The sequence below is a fragment of the Trematomus bernacchii genome, unplaced genomic scaffold (genome assembly GCF_902827165.1).
Source record: "Trematomus bernacchii unplaced genomic scaffold, fTreBer1.1, whole genome shotgun sequence".
NCBI classification, from domain to species: Eukaryota; Metazoa; Chordata; class Actinopteri; order Perciformes; family Nototheniidae; genus Trematomus; species Trematomus bernacchii.
Window position 1 is genome coordinate 4,797,897 of NW_022987899.1, and position 21,114 is coordinate 4,819,010.

Sequence of the window (21,114 nt, forward strand, 5' to 3'; positions counted from 1 at the left end):
TAGGGCTGTACTGAGTTTAAAAGCCTTTAAGCTTGGTTCATAATGTTGACGTTCAAATTCAGTAGCAGATAATAGATGAGGCTACACTAACATTGTTATATAAAATATAAAACTACCTGTAGAATAAGTGTGTTCAGACTTACAAACATTCACAATAACAAACAACAGTTTCACTGCAGCTAAAAAACTGTTTGCTCTCCCGCTTGCTGCCCTTACGAAGGGAGGTACAACAGCAATCTAACGGCACCATAACATTTATATAACCACCATAACAAAACACTTTTTTAAAGTTCTCTCTTTGGGGTAATGAGTTCATCTCATATTTTGATGAAACTTTAATAGGTTCTTGAAATGTAAAATAATTACATTTATTTCAGCGCCAAATTAAAAAATGTCTCTACCTGCAGGGTCTGTCTTTAGGCCATGGAGAGAGCCAGCCCAGTCATCTAACCCACCAGCTCCAGAGGTGAACACACACACACACACACTCACACTCACATATATATTACTCATCAGCTATTGAGTGGTGTACAATGAACTTGATGCCATGGTGCAGTGCTATCGACTGAAGTGTTACATCATTGTGGTATCTCTCCTTCCTCTCCTCTCCTCCTCTCCTCTCCTCCTCTCCTCTCCTCCTCCTCTGTGCTCTCCTCCCTCAGGTTGCATATCCAGCCCTCCAGCCCTCCGCCAACACATCCCAGCAACCACCTCTTCAGACAGCCCGACCAGAGCCCTCCGCCCGGCTCTGCAGGCATGATGCAAGGGCATGGTTAGTAATACCATTGCAGGAGTGTGATGGAAATGCTTCTAAACAACTGATGTTGTGACTAGAGATGTATAGATCCATCTTCCTTTGGTCTCAATCTTCTGAAAGATTATAGAAATAGAAGACTGGTTATCAAACTCCCTTTTTGACTGTTCAGTACTATTTTAGTCTTACAGATTATCTGACTTAACACATTTGAAATGGATACACTTGGGGTGTAATTCAGGCTCTTAATTTCTCACTGGCCTTGTCATCTGTTAACAAACACTGACAAATGACATGCGTTCATTCCCGACACTGTGTAAAGAATAATGTACTGGAAGGCCTAGTTTATGCTGACGCAATGAATATGTTGTGACCAAGGGCACCAGGTGAGTAAACACATCAATCAACAAGTGCACAATAAACTGTGATTAATATGTTGATATAACAACTGATTTGATTAACGTAGTCTAACGGAACAATTACTGAGATAGCCTATCGGTATCAAGCCTAAAAACTAATTAAAAAGCGGTAATATAAATGCAGGTAGCACTCTTCCAAGCAGCGTTTCTTGCTGGAAAAAGACCAAATTATGGGATCTAAATGAAGAAAAATAGGCAAAGGTTCATGAATGAATGTATGTTAGACTTTGAACTTCCTCAGGGTCAATTTTCTGAACTTAATTTTAAACGTTTAATTTAATTTCAAGAAATCAAAGAGTATTTGTATGGTGATGCCACAGATCATGACCCCTCTCCTCTCCTCCTCTCCTAGTATGTCCGTCACAAGTGCAGTACCAGCACGGTTCCCCAGCGATGTACCAGGCCCAGAGTGGCAGCCCGCCCCCCACAGGCATGTCTCGAGTCTCTATACCAACCAATCAACAAGCAGCCTCTGCCCGCCCCACCGTCCCATTGGCACAGGGTGTACCTCAACAACAGCAGGTGACTGCAAAAAGCCCATCGCATTTCCTCTTAGCTGATATTAAAAAGAAAAAATGTTTAAAGCAAAAAGTGAGGGTCTACATGTATCTCTTTGATCAATAATGAATATTGACTGTTTCTACAGGTGACCATTCAGGTTCAGGAGGTGGAGCTGGGAGGTGTAGCACAGAGACAGGGCGGCTTTTTGACCACGCCTGGGCACAGAGTTCTCGGGAAGCAGCTTAGCGCAGACAACGCCGAGATGCACAGGTGACCCCGCCCATCCTGTCAGCACGTCCCCCGATGGCGGGCCAAAGCCTCCCAAGATTACCAATGGACTGTTTCTGTGTCGTCTTCTTCCGTTTTTTGTTTTTGTTTTCATTTCTCTCTATGACTTCACCACTCTTAGGACACCTCCATGCTATTTGTTGTCTTTTATGTTCATCATTATGTGTTTCTCACTGTTTCTGTTTTATATTTTTCCTTTATCCTCTGTCTTTCTACAAATTGTATTTGGACATTTCAGCCAATAATACTGTTGCCCATACCAGATGTTCTATGTGAGAGATTCCAGACTTTATTTGTTACCAGTATTCAAATCATGTATGTAAATCCCCCAATCCTCTTTGCTGAGATGACATCCTCAACAAATTCTCCACCTAAGTGTAGCTAGGTGAGTTTTCAGGTGTCAGTCTTTTTTAAGTATATGTAGCAGTCTCAACAGTAGGTATGAGATCAGTCATCCTGTAACCCCTGGCTTTTCAAAAGTCCCCTTAAACCAGGACTGTCTTCACTGAGAGAAAGTGACACAAACGTTAATACCTTGATGAATCTAAATGAAAAAGTTTTTAGAACTCTCAGCGAATACTTTCACCTGAAATTGAGCTCAAGTGTTTGCTAGGCTGTCAGTGTGCCATGCTTTAATGAAGGCTTCCTGTTGATTAGTGAAAGCTCAAAGCCAATAAATAAATTCCTACTTGCACTTTATAAAGAGGGTTGTTGATGTTTCAGCTAGCTAATTGTCCTCTGCCTTTTCCTCTACAGTCGCAGCCTTGGCCGCTTCACATCGGCTTACGACCAGGCGCAGTTTAACCCCCACCTCTTCTCTGGCGACGCCATGTCCCGGGGGGCCGCCTACGGCCACTACCTGCAGGGCACCTCCCTCACAGTCCCCGGCCTGGAGGATTATGGGGGAGTTGGGGCCGGCGGTTACGGCCCCCCCTCGGCACTCCAGCAGGCCCTGCTCTCCCCGACTCCTTTGGACTACCGCCCCCCCCAACAGCACATCACTCCCACCCTGCAGGGCCTTCTGTCCCCCCGCCACTCTCTAACAGGCCACTGCGACCCCAGGCTGCCCCCCCAGGACCTGGCTGCCCTGCTGAAGAGGCACAGCCCCCGGCCGTGCCAAGCGGCCCCCAGCCCACCCAGCGGGTCACCTCAAGAGTACGGCGAGATGCTTCTCCGCCAGCTAAGCCAGGGTGAGACCTTGGAGCCGCAAGCACCGCAGGGGTCCCCCGGGGGCCAACACTACCACCACCTGCTCCAGATTCGACCCCCAGAGGTGCAGCCGCAGCAGCAGCACCCGGCCCAGGCACCCTGCCCCAGCTTACCCCACTCCGAGAGCATGGAGGAGGACGAGGTGCCGGCGAGCTACCACCACCCACACGAGGGCCTGCTGGCCAAGGCAGGAGACGGTCATGAGCTCCTTGGGCCGCCCCAAGGAGGCACCCCCCCCTACACCTCCCCTACACACAGCCAGGGTGGATACATAAGGAACGCTCCAGCAACTAGAGGTAAGACATGTTTTTGGCATTTTGAATTTGTCAAATGTGGAAAAAGAACCATTCAAGTGTCTTTATCATATTTAATTTTTTGCAAGAAAGTTCAGTCAGTCATACAGAGAGCATACTGTCTGCCAAGTAGAAGACAGAATAGAGTTTACGTTGCATATTTAAACACAGGGAGGAGAAAAGGGGGAGTCAAGCTTGGCGATAAGGAACGGAGGAATTCTGGAAGTTAGGGAGACAGTATCAGGAAGTTCTCAGTTCAACAGAAGATGAAGGTCCGACTGGTGGTGCACATAGATTGTAACTAACAACATCGCATAACATCTTGTTAATAAGGACTTTTAACAAGTCTAGCAAAGACGTGAAAGCCAGTAAATAGAGATAAACATTAGAAAGTAAGAATCACACAATGGTATTATCAGAGTAAGTAGGTGAGCAAAAATACTTTTCTGTTATAAACACAGAATAGTCCAGTGTTACGTGGACCAACAGAAAAGTAACCTATAATTAATGAATCCTCAGTTGTTTTTCATGCCAAAATTGTCAGCCTCTCAAATATAGAGATGTTCTATTTTATATTATATAAAACTAAATATATTTGGGCTCTGCAGTGATAAATCAAGAAACTAGGTGTCAAAACAACCACTTGCAGCCCTACACTGAATAACCTTTTGTTCGCCTCAATGAAAAATCATTACATGGTATAATCAGTGTCTTTCTCTTTTCTCAGAATCTGAACATGTGGAGTGCAGGCCCCAGGGGCAGGCCATGGAGGTGCCTGACCATAATGGTGTTGGTTATTCGCGGGCTCCCCAGCCTGACACCTACAGGTCCCGTGGACAGCTGCAGCGCCACCACACCATCCAGACCTGTGACGATGCCTATGTGAGTGAAACAGCTGCAATAAAATGTCTAACATTGTCTAGACCTACGTTATGTTTGTTATATGTTATACTTTTTATATTTTTGAGTTGTGTTCTTACATTATCACAAAGGTTTCACACAGTTTTACATCCAACAGAAATGTTTATTTTTCATCAAGGTAGCTTTGTGTTTCATGTGGTCGCCTGTAATGTTGTGGAATCACCTTCCAGAAACCTCGGGATAAATCGCTTTTTTATCTCGTTTCAAGCCACAATTTTATGATATACTTTTTGGATCTTCTTTATCTTCAACCATAGAAGAAAAGGCTGATGGCAACAGTGGCGAGGAAAGCTAATTCTACGATCCCATGCTACTTCAAAATAGTCTTTTGTACTTGTTTTGATTGACGGATTACTTGTGGTCGTTAAATGACATATTGTGCATGTAAGCAGCGTTGACAAAAGAAACTGGGGATTTCAATGTACTACATGTGTGATAGTATGCTAGTATGCAGTGCTGCAGAGAGACTGTTTAGTAGAGTGATAACTGAAAGCAGACATCTCACTGACAGCATCGCCACACTACAAACCAGGGGTGGGGAACCTTTTTCCTCTCAAGGGCCATTTCAATTTTTTCAACATCCTCCGAGGGCCGTACAAATGATTGACCTCTGCTTAAAAATACTTAAATCACAGCCCATTCATTTGACCTTTCTTTCATGCTGTGCAAAGAAGAAGCAACCTCTTAATCCAGATATCTTACCATGACTCGCGTATGCATGCACGTGCACGGTGTGGCATGACCACCAAAACAGAAAGATATGGGCACAAGATGTGTGCAAATGTATTTAGTTTCCTATCCATGTGAACATGATTTAAGTGGGGGGTGGACCTAACCTCCTCTGTTGGGGTCGGGGGGGCATGCTCCCCCAGGGAGATTTTTTTTTAAATGTTGAAGTTAAAAGCATCAATCTGGTGCAAAATGAAGAGATCTATGGATATATATCTCAACACCCATATGAAACAGAACTGTAAACAGATTTTCTTTTTCTTTATGGATATCTTACAAATCACTCTCCTTTCAAACTGTATTCTTGTTTATTAATAACAACTTTGTTTTACTGTCATATAGTATTTTATACCCGTTTACTTTATTCTCTTGTTTTTTTTATAACTATAATGATCATATAAAGATGTGCCTTTACCTCACTGGTTGTAGAACAAGCTTCTTATATTCGTTAGCATAGCTAGCTAACCAGATGCTAATAACAACAAAGTTATTGACTGTATGATCAGTATGACAGATGAACAGATCGCCACTGGGCTTTCAACTAAAGACACAGCCACGCATTATGCGGCATTATGGGTACTGCAATTTCTGAAGTGCCGGAGCGACGTTCTTGTGCTCTCAGTCAGCACTACACCCCTGTCAGACGAGACATATAGCACATGATGACACGTTAGGCTCGTGTTGTGTTCAATGACCCTGACCTTGGCCAGAAAAAACAGGCACTCGCTTGTTTAATTATTTTGCGGTCTAGATTTCTTTAATTTCTTTCTTTTTTGCGTGTGTTTATAAATTACCTCGAGGGCCGTACCAAATGGTCTCGCGGTCCGTATACGGCCCGGAGGCCGGAGGTTCCCCACCCCTGCTATAAACATACCTAATCCTTCAACAAAGGTTCCATGTCATCCTAGCTGCCAGAAGCTGCTTGTTAAGTATTGGTAACATTTAATTGAATTGACCTGTCTTCCACTTTCTGTCCAGGATCAGGTGGAGCCTATGTCAGGGATGAGCCTGTTAGCCGGTAAGGCGCTAAGCTCCGCTCGCATGTCAGACATCCTCAGCCAGACGTCTCTGACAGGAAGCCAGCAGCTGCGCCAGCGGGAAGAGTCGGGTCAGTAGGAGCCATGCTTTCCTCCACCCTCAAAATACAGCCTGTATACTCCTTATTTGTAATATATGCGTTTCTTCTCATGCAGAGTGTAATGTGGAAGAGGAGCTCCTTGCGGCAGCCTGTTACCCCTCCTCCTGCACCAGTGACATGCTCCTCAGCTACAAGCCCCCCGACCTGCAGTACAGCATGGAGCAGGCTGGGGTCTAGCACAGGTACACACACGCATACACACATACACACACACACACACACACACACACACACACACACACACACACATACAGGCTACAAACAGTCCCATATAAATTGCTTTTTCTTTTTTATTACATTTTTCACGTCACTTTGTGGCTGTTTCACTGCATTCATACTTAGTGAGCAGAATAACAGCCGAAGTGTTTCGTACAGGTTCCTTTCGGCACTACTTGACACTATCAATTATTTGTAACCACACAGTTAATGGTTTTGACGTTTCCTAACACATTTTTGATCTGTGAAAAGTAATTAGTAAGTAGTTTTAATGTTATATTTTAAAACACTGAATCCCAGCAAAAACAGAAACTCGTAATTTTCATTTGTGAAGACATTTACTAGCCAGCTTTGGAAATGCAGATACAGGTCATAATACTAAGTTCAAAGTCCTTAGTGGCCTTTAATGTTTCACCCTGCTCTCGCGTATCAAACTTTTGTTAATTCATACCACTACTGATACAATGTGAGAATCAGATATGATGTGGTCATTAGTAAACTGTGAGTAGATATATTATTTGCCACACAGGGGCTGAAAAGCTTGTAAATGCTTGAAAATTGCCTTCATTTGAAAAGCTGATGATCTGGTCTTATTTCCCTCTCTTTCTCTAGGAAGGGGTGCATCCTGTGTACAGCGGTCCATATCAGCCATCCTGAGTTGTGTTGACTTGAGTTGAGCAGCATCACGCCAAACCACCGTTCTCTGCCCAAACAGGGGCGCTCTACGTCCATCTGTCTGTCTCCATCAGTCCTCGGGAGGGCAGTCCGCGCAAGAGAGGGGGAGTGTGGGTGGGTGTAGACATTAGTGGGGGTGAGGGTCACAGGTGGGGCCCAGGGATTAGTCGGTCAAAGTGCCAGCATTTTCTGCACAGACATCCAGCATCCATTGTCGCAGGTTGTCTCCTCTTTTCACATCCCATCATGGGCAGATCGGGGTTCCACTCCTTCCTATTTCAACTCATCCCCCCCCCTCACCTCCTCCCCCTTACAGACCTTCACCACCACCACCCTCATCCACCTGCCACCAGGACCTAATCCTCCCCTTTCACCCTTTATCTTCTATTTACTGTTGGCATACTTCATTATGTGCCTCATTGGCCAACGCATTGATACAGTTATAGTTTAAAGAGTCAAAGAACCATACACACTGCTGCCACAAACCCAAAGTATTCACATCGTGTGAGTGTGTGTGTGTGTGAGTGTGTGAGTGTGTGTGCATGACTGAGAAGAAGATGTAAGCGGAGGGGGAAAGGTGAGGTTCAGTCTGCTCCTCCACGCCCCCCACCTCCCCCCCCCACCTCCTGCTGTCCCGCAGCAGATCATTCCTGAGCAGGCTGAAGTCTCAGCGGCGGTGGCGGCGATGATCCCCCCCCCCTTTTCGGCTTTAGGTCGGGCTCTCTCCAAAGATGGAGCTCGGTGACATCGCACAGGACAAACCAGCGCTCTCATTGTTTATTTCCGTTATTGTTCTGGTATTCTTTTTTTTTCCTTTTTTTCCTTTAAACTTCATTTCTGTGGCTAATGTCCATGTAGGCATTATGGTCAATATTGTTACTCTTATTGTTATTACTGTTTTCTGTAAAAGAGGTTTTTATCATAATGAATATTATTATTATTAAAGGAAAACAGTTCTGTGTTGCAAGGAAGACAACATTGTTCTTTGATTACTTAAGTAATTCTGCACTTTCGGTTCAAGCTATCCTCTCTCTGTCTGCCCCCCCCCCTCTCCACGCCCCCCCTCTCCACGCCCCCCCCTCTTCGCTCTGTCATGCTGTTTCCCCGCTTTTCAAATCCTCCTGACTCCCCCCACCTTTGGTTGCCCTTTGCTCCATCCTCCTTCCCCATGTCAGTGACAGTGTATTGCATTGTGGGTAGTTTTACCAGACATTTGCTCCTTTCCTTGTACAGTGACGCCATGTATAGAAAGCTATTGCAACTTCTGTATCAAATAATTTCCTTTTTCTTTTTAGATGTCGGGGAGGCTTTTTTTATATTGGTATTGTTTATCATTTGTATTTTTGGATGTCTTCAAAAATGTTTTATTTTTTTTGTTTTAATGAATTTTGAGATTTTTAGCCAAAAGAGGACAGAGAGAAGAGACCTTGTGATCTTTCTGTGTCGTAAAAAAGATTGTTCTTATTTGTTTTAATATTATTATATCGAGACACTTGAATAAGAGGAGAGTAATTATTTTGTGTTGCTTTTAAAGTATCATTTCAATCGATGTTGTTGTGACTGTCATTCTTGTTGATGTTGGGCCTGTTTTCTGTTAACGGGGTAGTTGTGGCAGGCTATACAGGGTCAGGCTTTGGATTTGGTCTGGGTTGGTTCGGGTGCTACAGAGACTTGACACTCAAAGAAACGAAAAGAGACAAAAAAATCAAGAGAATAACTTGTAATATAGCTGACATATCATCCTAAACATCCCGAGTGGAGATGGACAAACCCACTTCTCTTTCTCGCTGCCCTACCCATCTGCTGTGATCCTCCGGCCATCTTTTACTACATTGGCTTCTGATTGGACGATGCCTTACGGACACGGCTCACCTCGTTACTTCGGCGGAGGAAACTACAACTACTATCACTCGACCTTCTCTCCCTCCTTTTTTTTTAGTTATTTGACTCGTCTCGGCCCTGGAAGGGAAGATGGGAGGAATTGATGACTGCGTTTCATGGATCTCGCTGTAGATGGATACACCTTGACACACCTTTCAAACATTACACGGGAAACATTTCCGGAGGTGACCATAGGAAAGGAATAGCTTGATTTGGACTTGGACACAGCAGAGGAACCACAGATAGAGGCTACAGCACACTGGGGACCACAGCAGAAGATTGAACCTATCCCTTTTTTTAAATTTAATTTTATTGTTTGACTTCTATTTATCCTCCTATATACTGAGTCTATATTGGGCCAGCAAGAGACTGTGGGGCAAAGAATAAAGCTCCACTTGTTGTACGTATTCATACTGGCCAGGTTTCACAATAGCTGGCTGCACGGTTGACTTTTCATAATGCTATATACATCTGAGAGCTGTAGATGGTGTCATGCAGCGCCTGTGCTCTTCATTTGCACGCTGTCACTTCCTGTTTGGAACAATCGCTCCCCCTCAGAGCAGACTGAATTAGCTATAGCGGTAAATCAGAACCTCTATTAAGTGAGTGCATACAGAAGTTAACAGTGAAATAAACAATTTTTCTGGCTCATTGGACAGAAGAAGGCCCGTTTCCTTTCCATCTGGGTTTTCCCTAGTTTCTCTTTAAGGTCCATCCTCCTGTTTTCATTGTTTGATCCAGAAGTGAGATCTGGAAGAGAGGGTTGGAGAGGAAATGTCTGGAATGGAAGACTTCGCATGTCTCTTGTCCCACGGCAGGATAGAAACTCTACATGTAAGACCAGAGACTCTGCGTTGTCTATTGTGAGCAGAGCTGTTGTTTCAGATCTGAGTAGGGAAGGGAAAGAGCAGAGGCACACAGGAAGGGACAGCGTGAATGGAAAGTACTGCAGACGACAGAGGGGTAATAATGCTCCACACACATCTATCTTCTGCCTGATGACTCTGACCCTCCTCCCCCACTTTTCTTCTGTCCTAACTCTTCCTCCCCTTCCCCTGCCTCTTTTTCTTTCCACCCCAGCCTCAGCAAGCCAGCTCTGCTCTACTCCTGTTTCTTAGGTTCATTGTTTTTTTTTTTTTATATCGGTTCATTTTGTCCCTTTTTTTTTGTCGTTTTAGTTTTTTATGTTAATTTCTGTTGAGTACAAAAATACTAAAGTGCAACAACAATGATTAAAAAGAATATCAACCAAACTGAGATGGATGGATAAATAAATATATATAAATAAAGAAATAATTTAAAAATGTCATGACTTGTGTGTGTTTGTGTAACCGGCTACAGGCAAGGCGTCAGCACGGATTGTAATTTGTAAAAACGCTTATAGGGCGGTTTCAAAAGTTACTACGACTGTATTAGGCCTGTCATGTCTTTATTTCAAATCGATTTTAACGCTTTGCTTCTGTCTATACACCTTCGCAACAGCCATTGATTTGTGTGCTAGACTCGCAACTAACATAATCTGACATTTTCTTTTCAGGTTTATCGATTTATTGTTCGCTCTTTTAAATGTTGTAAAAGTTTTGGCAGCTCCTAGTGGTGTCCTTCTATTTTCCATCACCGCAACATGTTTATTGTATACCGAACCAAATGGAAATGGCTAAAATATCGGTTCCCCTCAAGGCTGCGTTCTTTCCCCTCTGCTCTTCTCCCTGTACACCAACAGCTGCACCTCCAGTCACCAGTCTGTCAAGCTCCTGAAGTTCGCAGACGACACCACCCTCATCGGACTCATCTCTGGTGGGGACGAGTCTGCCTACAGGTGGGAGATGGACCATCTGGTGACCTGGTGTGGGGAAAACCACCTGGAGCTCAACGCTCTCAAGACAGTGGAGATGGTTGTGGACTTTAGGAAGAACGCAGCCCCACCTGCCCCCATCACTCCGTGTGACTCCCCAGTAACTGCTGTGGAATCTTTCTGCTTCCTGGGCACCATCATCGCCCAGGACCTCAAATGGGAGCAGAACATCTGCTCCCTCGTCAAAAAAGCCCAGCAGAGGATGTTCTTCCTGAGGCAGCTGAAGAAATTCAACCTGCCAAAGACAATGATGGTCAACTTCTACACCTCCATCATAGAGTCCATCCTCACCTCCTCCATCACCATCTGGTACGCCGCAGCCACAGCCAAGGAAAAGGGCAGGCCGCAGCGGGTCATCCGCTCTGCAGGGAAGGTGATCGGCTGCCATCTCTCCACGACCTGCACGCCTCCAGAACCCTGAGGCGGGCAGGGAAGATAGTGGCCGACCCCTCCCACCCTGGACACAAACTGTTCACCCCCCTCCACTCTGGCAGGAGGCTGCGCTCCATCAGGACCAAAACCTCTCGCCACCTGAACAGTTTCTTCCCCTCCGCTACCGGCCTCTTAAACAAGGCCCGGCCCCCCACTGACACTTTACCTCAGCCACAACATAGACTCTATATGCATTACATTAATGCACACAATGTTCATACTGCTTACTGCACATATTTCTTGTTTCATATTTCATATTTTGTATCCTATAATTCATTCATAGCATTCTATTTCCATGTAAATTACTGCTTTATTTTATTGCTATTTAACTATATTTGATTGCGGTGTCCTTAAAGATTTTTTGTTTTATATTTGATGTCTGCACCATGACATCAAGTCAAATTCCTCGTATGTGTGAACCTACCTGGCAATAAACCTGTTTCTGATTCTGATAATAATGTAAAATAACCCTTTCAACATGAATGTAGATCATGTGTGTTTCTTTTTGCTGTGACTGTTCCTCTGAAGTACGAGTACATTCTTCGTAGCAAATGTTTTGAGTTTTCCTAGTTGTCACTAAAAGGTGAAACGAAAATGATACATGCAGCAGGAGTTACCTGTTTGTCAGGCACCAACCAGTCCTGTCAGCAGTTTATCTGTATCTGTTTACAATGTGCATTAACTCTCAAATATGTTGCTGCTTCATCAATTCATGATTGAAATCATAGAACAATTACACATACTACTTGCTAGATGCAAAACATTCTTGTCGAAACCTGATTTCAAACCACTTCAAGCAATGATTTACTCACAAAATGCCCTTTTGTAAATCAATTACCCTGTGTGTTGTTGAATTCTTGAGGAAAATCCTGTTTTTCTTGCATGCCTCCAAGGTAGAACACCTGCACAAGTGTGAGTCTCTTTATGCAAATTCATGCAAATCATGCAAAAGCTGTATTGAAAATGCATGCGTTTGAAAGTAATGAATATACGACTGGAAACAAGACTTGAATTCATCTGCAGAGTATTGTGAGAGTTTACAATCTGATCTTTTGATATTGTTTTGCTGTTCGTCCCTAATTGCTTCAATTCATCAAGACTTTTTAGGATTCTCTTTCCCCGTGGAAGCATGCAAGAAAAACAAGCCTTTCTTCAAGAATTCAAGGTCACACGGGGTGAGTAATTTAAAACAAATGGTTATATTGTGGGTAAAGTGCTCCTTTAAGAACAGAGTTTCTTCAGGGGAGTATATCAGTTTTTTGTTGACGGCATTGGATAAAACTAAAATGAGTATTTTCTGAAGAGAAACTTATACCTGCATTTTGCTGTGGCACACAGGACAAGCTACAGTAAATAAGCTTGTTTCTTTTGTCTGGCTTTTGGCTGCAGTGCTCTGCATGCTGCTGCTCATGTCTGTGCAGCTGCACTGCAGAGGGCTTTCAGTCTGAAGTAATGGATCTCAGACACTGTGAGCTGTAAGTGTCTGCGTTTGGATATCAGGGGTTACTTTACCATGCCTGATGACAGGGACTAATGTTTATCCCTTTAAACTGACACTTAACTGTCCTCAATCCACCACCATTTTGTGTTGTAAATCATTAAAGATTGATGTTTTGGACAGAGCTTCTCCTCTTGTCTTCTAGCTTGTACATCTTCTCCTCTCCCATATCGTCTCTTTTTCCCTCCCGACTCAGTGCCCACTCTCCTCTGTCCCTCTCTCTCTTCATCCTCTGCTTCTTTCCCTTTCTCCCTGCCTTCATTCCCTCCCTCCTTCTCTCCATCTCCTAAGTTCCTTGCTCCTTCTCTCTCCCCCCTCCTTCCTTCCCACTTTCTCTTCCTGACTGCCTACGTCAGACAGCCTCTGCCAGCTAGTGAACGCTGCAACTGGAGCTGTTGTGCCCTGCATAGAGCCGCGCGTGTGTGTGTGTGTGTGTGTGTAAGAGTGTACGCAAATGGGAAAGCTACTGAGTCAGGAAAGACTGCCTCTCATCTCTTCGCTGTTATCACCATCCGTCCCTCTCCCTCATCTCCTCCTCCGCTGACATGGAGCTCCAGCAGGCTGAATCACAACAGCGTCTGCACAAAGGGCTGAGGTAATACTGTGTTTGTTTTGTAAAGGGCATTCTTTCTGCATTGAAGTGTGCACATCTGCATGAAATGCCTGCATGCAGCCTCACAAGTGCAGTATGTAGAGATCTACTATGTAATGTTTAGCCCCATGCATTGATTCTCATTGCAATCTCAGCTCCCTTAACCTGAGGTTAAAGACCTCTAACACCTTTGATAATGAAAAAGGGTATTCTTGGTTGTCTCCATACGTGAAGGATTATTTATGTTTTTATTAATGGCTCAGTTCCTGCTATCGTCTGAGGTGCACATATCACATGACCCAGATTGCAAGCAAGCACATTACTCATTCCCTGCACTCACTGCAATCAATGTCGATCCAAGCAGGGCTGTGGATGTTTTGTTTTGTAGTGATGATGAGGCCAGCCTGCAAAACAGAGCTAACCAGGCAGTGAATTATTGAAAAGTGAGAGGAATATCACAGGTCTTTTTGTGAAAGGTCTTGTGTAATGTTTTTGTGTCTTTATTGCATTGCATTAAAAGACATATAACCAACTTACTTGTCTTTAAATGGTATACACACAAATCACAAACCATCACCTTTGTCCTCATGCACCCTCAGTGGAACTACGCCATGTAGATAGTTTTTATGTTTTGAGATATTCGTCTCTGAGTGGTCATTCAGGATAATCGATGGAACCCCATTATGGACAAGTAATGGCCCTCTTGTTCTTTCTCCTCCTTGCAGGTAGTTGTGTATGCGTGTGTGCTGCTCCGTTGGGCCAGAATGAAGTGTGTGAGAAGGTGGGCATCAGGCTCTGCTGTCGTGTTCCTTCACACACTGGCCTTATCATGGACAGGTAAGGCACATGTAACTTTCTCAAGGATACTTATTTTAGTTGTGATCGTGTTTGGTCATTGAGATAAAAACAGTTAGTTTGGCTCTGTTCTGGATACTCCCAGTTGCCCATAAATAGCCAAGCATTTAACCCCCCTGTACATGTTTTTCTCTTTTACTTTTTGTGTAGATGAAAAGTGAAATAGTATGTCATCTAGATGCAATATTCCATTCAGGCAAACCCATGTCAGCTGTTTACCCATACTTCAAGACTTTGAGCTAAGCCAAGCTAACACTGGTTGTAGCTTTATATTTAACCTTCAGATCTGGGTGTGGTATCAATATGTCCATGTAACACTTTTCCAGTAATAAGTATATTTTCCCAACATTTCAACCTATTCCTTTAAAGTGGACCTATCATGCTATATTTGAATAATATAGTGTAGGACCATACCTATATAAGGCATATTTATACTTTTTTTTTTTCAAAATACCAAACAGATCATGCATTTTAGCCATGCCTCATTTCGCTCAATTTGACAATTTCTAGCTCTGTTTTTGCAAGGGCTGATTCAGTGAGAACAGCACCATCTACAGGCCTGGCATATGTACTACAGCGTCTCCAGCGCTTTCGAACGGGAATGGCCGTGGCTGTCTCCTCCTGATTGGTGGAGTTGGCCCAATAGTTGTAGCGCCACCGTCCTGACGTCAGGACAGTGTTCAAATCTGGATCAGTTTTTATCAGATCCGTTGCAGCCCCTTTTTTAGAGATTTGGGTATGGAGGAAAATAGAGAGGGTTGTGTTTTCTGACACTTGGTGAGTTCCCTGGAACACCGGGGACACATATTCATGTATAAAAGACGTACAAAAGTGCATTTTGCATGATAGGTCCCCTTTAACTTGTCCTATTTGTCAGAGCAATAATTTGCTATAATACCATACAGTATGAAGTCATACATTACTTTTTACACCCTTTTCAGTCAGGCAGATAAAAGTTAAAATGTGTAAATGTGTCATGTTTTTCCAACACCTTCCTATTTTATCCACATAATCCAAAATATCCAACATTTATCTGGTTCTCGCAGGTAAAATTGAGCCTGCCCTCAAAATTGACGGGCAGCACCAGGCGGCTGTTACCCTGCACGAAAACATGACTCACTGGTTCAACTGCCAATCAGACGGCTGGGATCCCCGAGCCCCTCCTCTGCTCACCTGGTACCTGAACGGGGAGCAGCAGAAGGAGCGACCCCCCACCCGTAGGCGCCTGGTGATGAAGCTGCAGGAGGATTCTGAGGTCATGAGACGGAGGACCCATCTCAACAGCACCTTCTCTCTGCGGGCCAAGAAGTGGGACAGAGAGCTGGTGTGTGTCGCATCGAACCCCAGGACAGGAGAGAGCTACAACGCCACGGTCACACTCAATGTCCAGTGTGAGTCTGTGGGAAATATTTTTGTAAGATCTTTTCTGATGATGCACTGAATAAAGTTGTTACTGTTACCTTCATCTCCCAGTTCAGCCAGAGATCCTCAGACTGAACGCCCAGCACAGTGAGAACTCAGACCCCGGGCTCTCCCTGGTCCTCTTCGCCTTGGTACGGTCCAACCCGCCTGCCACCATCACCTTCATGGACCAGTCAGGCCAGCTGGTGGCTAACACCTCCGACTTCCTCATCCTGGATTCCAGAAGCTACCCCTGGCTGACCAATCACACGCTGAAGGTCACACTCGGGAGCCTATCAGGGAATATCTCGCTGAACGTCAGCAACAGTGTGGGAACAGTGCAGAGCAACCTCACTCTGGCAGGTCAGTGATGGTATCAAAGGAAAGGGAAAGGAAACCAAGGTCTTATGCTATGCTATGGTTAAAGTCCCCTACGTGTATTGGGGTTACAGATGGGGTCCCAAACTAGCAAGCCACATCAATGTCTATGGCCAGGATCCATTGAATTTTCGGAATATTGGGTTGCAGATTAAAATGTGCAAAAGGGGCGTTCGTTTAGTATGAAACACTTGAAATAACTAAAGGATAAGTTAAAGGGGACCTATCATGCAAAATGCACTTTTGTACGTCTTTTATACATGAATATGTGTCCCCGGTGTTCCAGAGAACTCAACAAGTGTCAGAAAACACAACCCTCTCTATTTTCCTCCATACCCAAATCTCTAAAAAAGGGGCTGCAACGGATCTGATAAAAACTGATCCAGATTTGAACACTGTCCTGACGTCAGGACAGTGGCGCTACGGCTATTGGGCCAACTCCACCAATCAGGAGGAAAGCGCTGGAGACGCTGTAGTACATATGCCAGGCCTGTAGATGGTGCTGTTCTCACAGAATCAACCCTTGCAAAAACAGAGCTAAAAAATGTCAAATTGAGCAAAATGAGGCATGGCTAAAATGCATGATCTGTTTGGTATTTTGAAAAAAAAAAGTATAAATATGCCTTATATAGGTATGGTCCTATACTATATTATTCAAATATAGCATGATAGGTCCACTTTAAAAAAGAAAGTAGAAAGAAAGTGAGGTCAAATTACTATTTCTGCTTAAAAGTTAGCGATGATTGAGAGTCAGACCTAAACATTTCAGATGTGTGTATCTCGCACTGCACTGTAACTTTAATTCATGTACCTTTTGTCATTCATGTTTTATTATCTTTGCTTTTAAATGAGTGTTTTTAAATGCCATGTTATAATATGTTTCTTAATATTAATGTCTTTCATTTTTGTAAAGCACTTTGAATTGCCTTGTGTTGAAAGGTGCTCTATAAATAAACTTGCCTTGCCTAAGCTAACTGTTTCCTTAGCTGCAGCTTCATCATACATATTATTTATATTCTTTGTAAGAGAACAAATAACCCCCCATAGTCCCCAAAATGTCAAACTATTCCAGTCACGCTCTTTCCTTCTTTCTCCAGAGTTCCTGCAGTCTCGTGTGGAGGTGCCCATGCTGGGAATAGTGACGGGGGGAGCCATGGCCTTCATGGCGCTCCTCATCCTCAGTCTGATTGTTCTCTGCCTTATGCAAAAAAACAAGAGCAAATCCTTTGGTAAGATTGTTTTTGTTTTTGTAGAGGTCGACAAATGTGTGACTGGAGCATTGTCCGTTGCTCTTGATGATGCGTTTCCTTGTATTGTGTTACAGATGAGCCAGTGGAGATTTTGATGACAAAGAAAAGGTAAATAAAGTAATCTGCCATTGGATATGTGTGTGAACCAACCAACATAATAAGAATGGAGAGCAAAGCAAGCCAACTAGATGGATGGAAACCACTAAATAGATATGTAATTGTAGACTCTGGGTGTTTCTCAATCGCGAGTAAAGCTGCTTCAGAGCCACTATTTCAAGCATACTACGTCATCGAGTGCCGCCGAAGTACTGTTCCAATCTCCAGCATACTTGGAAATCTACAGAGCCCGGCGTACTCCGTTTGGAGAAATATCGAGGCTGCACATGTGTAGACTTCGCGGTCTTAAAATCCCCACAATGCTTTGCGCACGGACCAATTTCCCCAAATCTGTGGCGGAAAATGTAAGGCGGGGCCTCTCATATGACGCACACCTGCACACTAGCTAGCCTGTTCCACTCTTTGTTTTCCGAATCTCAGGAAGTATTCTTGACTCGCTTCTGAAGCAAGATGCTCGGCAGACATGTGCTACCAAGCAAGCGTACTCGCGATTGAGAAACACCCACTGTCTCTTTTTGACCCCCATTTAAATCCAACTTAATTGTAATTCAAACAAAATATGTGGTCTGACATTTGGCTTTTCTTCCATAAAGAAAAAGATGAAATAAGTGGCTGGATGTTCCTCTAACATTTTTTATTTAGGGGGCTAGTGGCTTGACTTTTGATTTGACTTGCCTCAACTAATGACCTGCAAAAGAAGAAAATGACTTGTGACTTGCTTAAGATCAACGACTTGAGTCCCATGTCTAGTCTATAGTCTGTACACTAAATATGAAACTACAGCCAGTGAGGGGTTAGCATAGTTTACCATAAATTACACACTTACTCTCTCATCTCATCTCATGATTACTTTGTCAGCATCGTCAGTGTATTTGGAAGGAAAACACACATGAAAGCATATTTGTGCTCTAATAAATATTTGATGTCTATCCTGTAGAGTCGACCAATATCACGTCTAATCCAAGTTGTATATCTCTCCTTCATATTTCCGCCACAGTGACTCTGCCAATCTGAAGGTAGAGAAAGAAGTTAAGACCAAAATCCCCAGAGAGAACATGTCTCTGCCTTCCAACATGCAGCTCAACGACCTCAACACTTTGAGAAAAGGTACCTATTTACAGCTTTGTAAGTTAAAACTTCAACTCAGGCAGGAACAACTAAGATATTTAAGTATCTGTATATGTAGAATACAACATATATTGATATGGATTATGTGACAATTCCTTTTTAGAAACATTACAATTGTTTTACTGTTCAAATAATAACAATCAGTGAACTCATGAGATGGTATGCTATGTTTTTTGTCGATTTCTCACAAGTGTGAAAGTTAGGGTCAAAAGTCTGAAAGCTAGCTCAATTAAAACATCAGTCAATCAATTGCTACTACTTAATACACATAATCCAGGTGTCTTTACAACCATTGCTTAGTTCTTCATCCTCTTACAATGTATGCAAAAAAGAAAGTTGACAACACAAACATTTCTGACAAACCCATTTTGGTGTGAATTGCGATCAATGGCGGACACAATTCTTGTTATGAGGTATGTGGAAAAATGGAGCTTTCTTATAGGGAAAATTGTTGTTATAGCTCATAGAGTTTCTTAGTAATTGTATAGGATTTCAGCTAAACATGAAAAATAGTTTTTTTTTGACAGGCAAGCATTCAATTCAACATGTATTCAACAATTCGTATGTTGTCTGCTATGCATCTGATTGTGACCTGGAACAATCAGATGAGATTCAATGTTCAAAGGATGCAATAAGTCCAAACAACATTGTCTTGTTTTTAAAATGACCGCATGAGGATTATATATAGGTGTGAGGAAGAATACATTTGGTTCCACTAGGCTGGATAAAAGCTGTCACTGCTAAATGGTTTGACATTTTGTAAATGACACTTACTTGCCCAGAGTTAGATTAAGATATCGATACTAATCTCAAGAAAAGTAGTAGCAAACCTCTTATTTATCTTGCAGTAAGTACGTGTTTCCCTAAAACTATCCCTCCAAACTCAGCGATGTATCTCTTTTGCATTTTGATGTGTCCTCCATCCTACTTGCAGCACTTATGGAAGCCCGAGAGGCCACCCAGCAGAACGGTATGGGAGGGAAGAAGAAAGAGGAAGAGGAGGAGGAAGATCTGTCTTTAGCCTACGCCGCCAGAGGTCAGGGAAATACAGCTCAACACTGCTGTTGCATTTGTCATCATTAATACTCCACATTCTGCGTGGAGACACAGCGGTGAGTGTTTTTATTTGGTTGTGTTCACTCTGAATGCTTTCCCCCTTCTCTCCATGATTTCCAGGTTTTGCAAGATATCCGATGGTGGGCTACATCTATAAGGTGAACAGCAAAAGCAGTGAGGAGATCTGGCTCTGACTGACCTCACACACACACACACACGCACATTTACAAATACACACATGCACACACACAGACGCACACATACTTTACATGCATGCATAACTACGTCTAACGATGCAGCTGTCCAAGAGGGAACCCATAGCAACTTGCAGTCATTCAACCAATCATCAGAAACTATCTTTGTGTATCACATACCGTACCAACACTGTTACTCAAGTTTATCCAATAACTTGAATTTAAGGTTCACAAAACTAAACTGGATGTTGTTGTAATCTCTCTGAACCGAGAGCTCTGGTCCATATACTTCTGATGTGTTGTCTTAACATTGCAAAGTTTAAAATCTACATAAAATGATACATATCCTGTATGTTTCAACATGTTTCCTCCTGTAACCACATGCCTATGATGTCCTCCTCCCCTCTGAATGCATTAATTGTTCTATGCTAACACCAGAATGTCCTGAGATAATATATTGTATGTGAGATTTTACAAACTGACCAATAATCTCTAAATAAGATGGAACATATTTATAGAGAATGTATTTGTATATGGACATGTAACATGTCATGTACTGTACTGTATATTTGTATGCATATGTATATGTGTATAAAAGAGGACGTCTAATAAAGATATTGTATGAAGTAAATGCTAGGCCTGGGGTTTTGCTGAGACTCACCAGGGGGCGCTCTAAGTTGCTTTAAAAGCGGGAAAACATGGAGGACTTGTGATGAGGGTGATGTGTGTTTTTGATATGGTGCTAGAAATGAGTGTGTGTTGTGTGATAATGAAAGTATGGTTGCATTCGGTTAAGAACGAAAATTACACGTTGCTTTCTTTTTTCTTTACAATAGCAGGTGCAAGAGAAAGAATGTGTGTGTGTGTGTGTGTGTGTGTGTGTGTGTGTGTGTGTGTGTGTGTGTGTGTGTGTGTGTGTGTGTGTGTGTGTGTGTGTGTTGTGTGTGTGTGTGTGTGTGTGTGTGTGTGTGTGTGTGTGGTGTGTGTGTGTGTGTGTGTGTGTGTGTGTGTGTGTGTGTGTGTGTGTGTGTGTGTGTGTGTGTGTGTGTGTGTGTGTGTGTGTGTGTGTGTGTGTGTGCGCGCCAGGTGTTTGCTCTAGGTCAGGTTGTTGTGGCTTTGCTTCTGACAGGAAGCAGCGTTGTGTTGTGGGAGCATCTCTTTGCTCTCTCTCTGCTGCTTCTTCTGTGCTGAACAGGGAACGTAGTCTGTCTCACGCAGCGGGACAAACAGGGATTTCAAATATTAATCTGAACACACATGTTTGTGTTTGTATCTTTGTTTTACAAGATGCAGCTGCTCCACAAACCTTCAAAAGCCAGTAGCAAGCCGAGTTT

General features: G+C 43.3%; 2 protein-coding genes across 4 annotated transcripts in view; both read left to right on the forward strand.

Moving 5' to 3' along the window:
- The window catches only part of sik3 (SIK family kinase 3), a 36,045-nt gene extending 25,714 nt beyond the window's left edge, over positions 1-10,331 (forward strand). For 2 of the 3 annotated variants that reach the window (XM_034114440.1, XM_034114442.1), the window contains 9 exons: positions 408-466; positions 663-772; positions 1,526-1,695; positions 1,820-1,944; positions 2,719-3,467; positions 4,192-4,346; positions 6,093-6,222; positions 6,308-6,434; positions 7,081-10,331. In XM_034114440.1, coding sequence (XP_033970331.1) covers positions 408-466; positions 663-772; positions 1,526-1,695; positions 1,820-1,944; positions 2,719-3,467; positions 4,192-4,346; positions 6,093-6,222; positions 6,308-6,429 — 1,620 coding nt within the window. In that variant the 3' untranslated portion in view covers positions 6,430-6,434; positions 7,081-10,331. The remainder of the gene's footprint in view (positions 1-407; positions 467-662; positions 773-1,525; positions 1,696-1,819; positions 1,945-2,718; positions 3,468-4,191; positions 4,347-6,092; positions 6,223-6,307; positions 6,435-7,080) is intronic. The other variant, XM_034114441.1, reaches the window with a different exon arrangement.
- Positions 10,332-13,170: 2,839 nt separating this feature from the next.
- On the forward strand, positions 13,171-20,405 carry LOC117469949 (transmembrane protein 25). The gene is made up of 9 exons (XM_034114443.1): positions 13,171-13,404; positions 14,127-14,238; positions 15,303-15,647; positions 15,730-16,020; positions 17,133-17,264; positions 17,360-17,393; positions 18,400-18,509; positions 19,465-19,566; positions 19,707-20,405. Exons 2-9 carry the CDS (start codon positions 14,166-14,168, stop codon positions 19,778-19,780), a joined length of 1,161 nt encoding a protein of 386 aa, XP_033970334.1. The 5' UTR covers positions 13,171-13,404; positions 14,127-14,165; the 3' UTR covers positions 19,781-20,405.
- Positions 20,406-21,114: the final 709 nt, after the last annotated feature.

Bases quoted from the DNA above. Each gene is read 5' to 3' on its own strand.
- LOC117469949 (XM_034114443.1), top strand. From the start codon at position 14,166: ATGAAGTGTGTGAGAAGGTGGGCATCAGGCTCTGCTGTCGTGTTCCTT. The intron at 15,648-15,729 runs GTGAGTCTGTGG...TTCATCTCCCAG, and splicing joins GGTCACACTCAATGTCCAGT to TTCAGCCAGAGATCCTCAGA. The intron at 17,265-17,359 runs GTAAGATTGTTT...ATTGTGTTACAG, and splicing joins AAACAAGAGCAAATCCTTTG to ATGAGCCAGTGGAGATTTTG.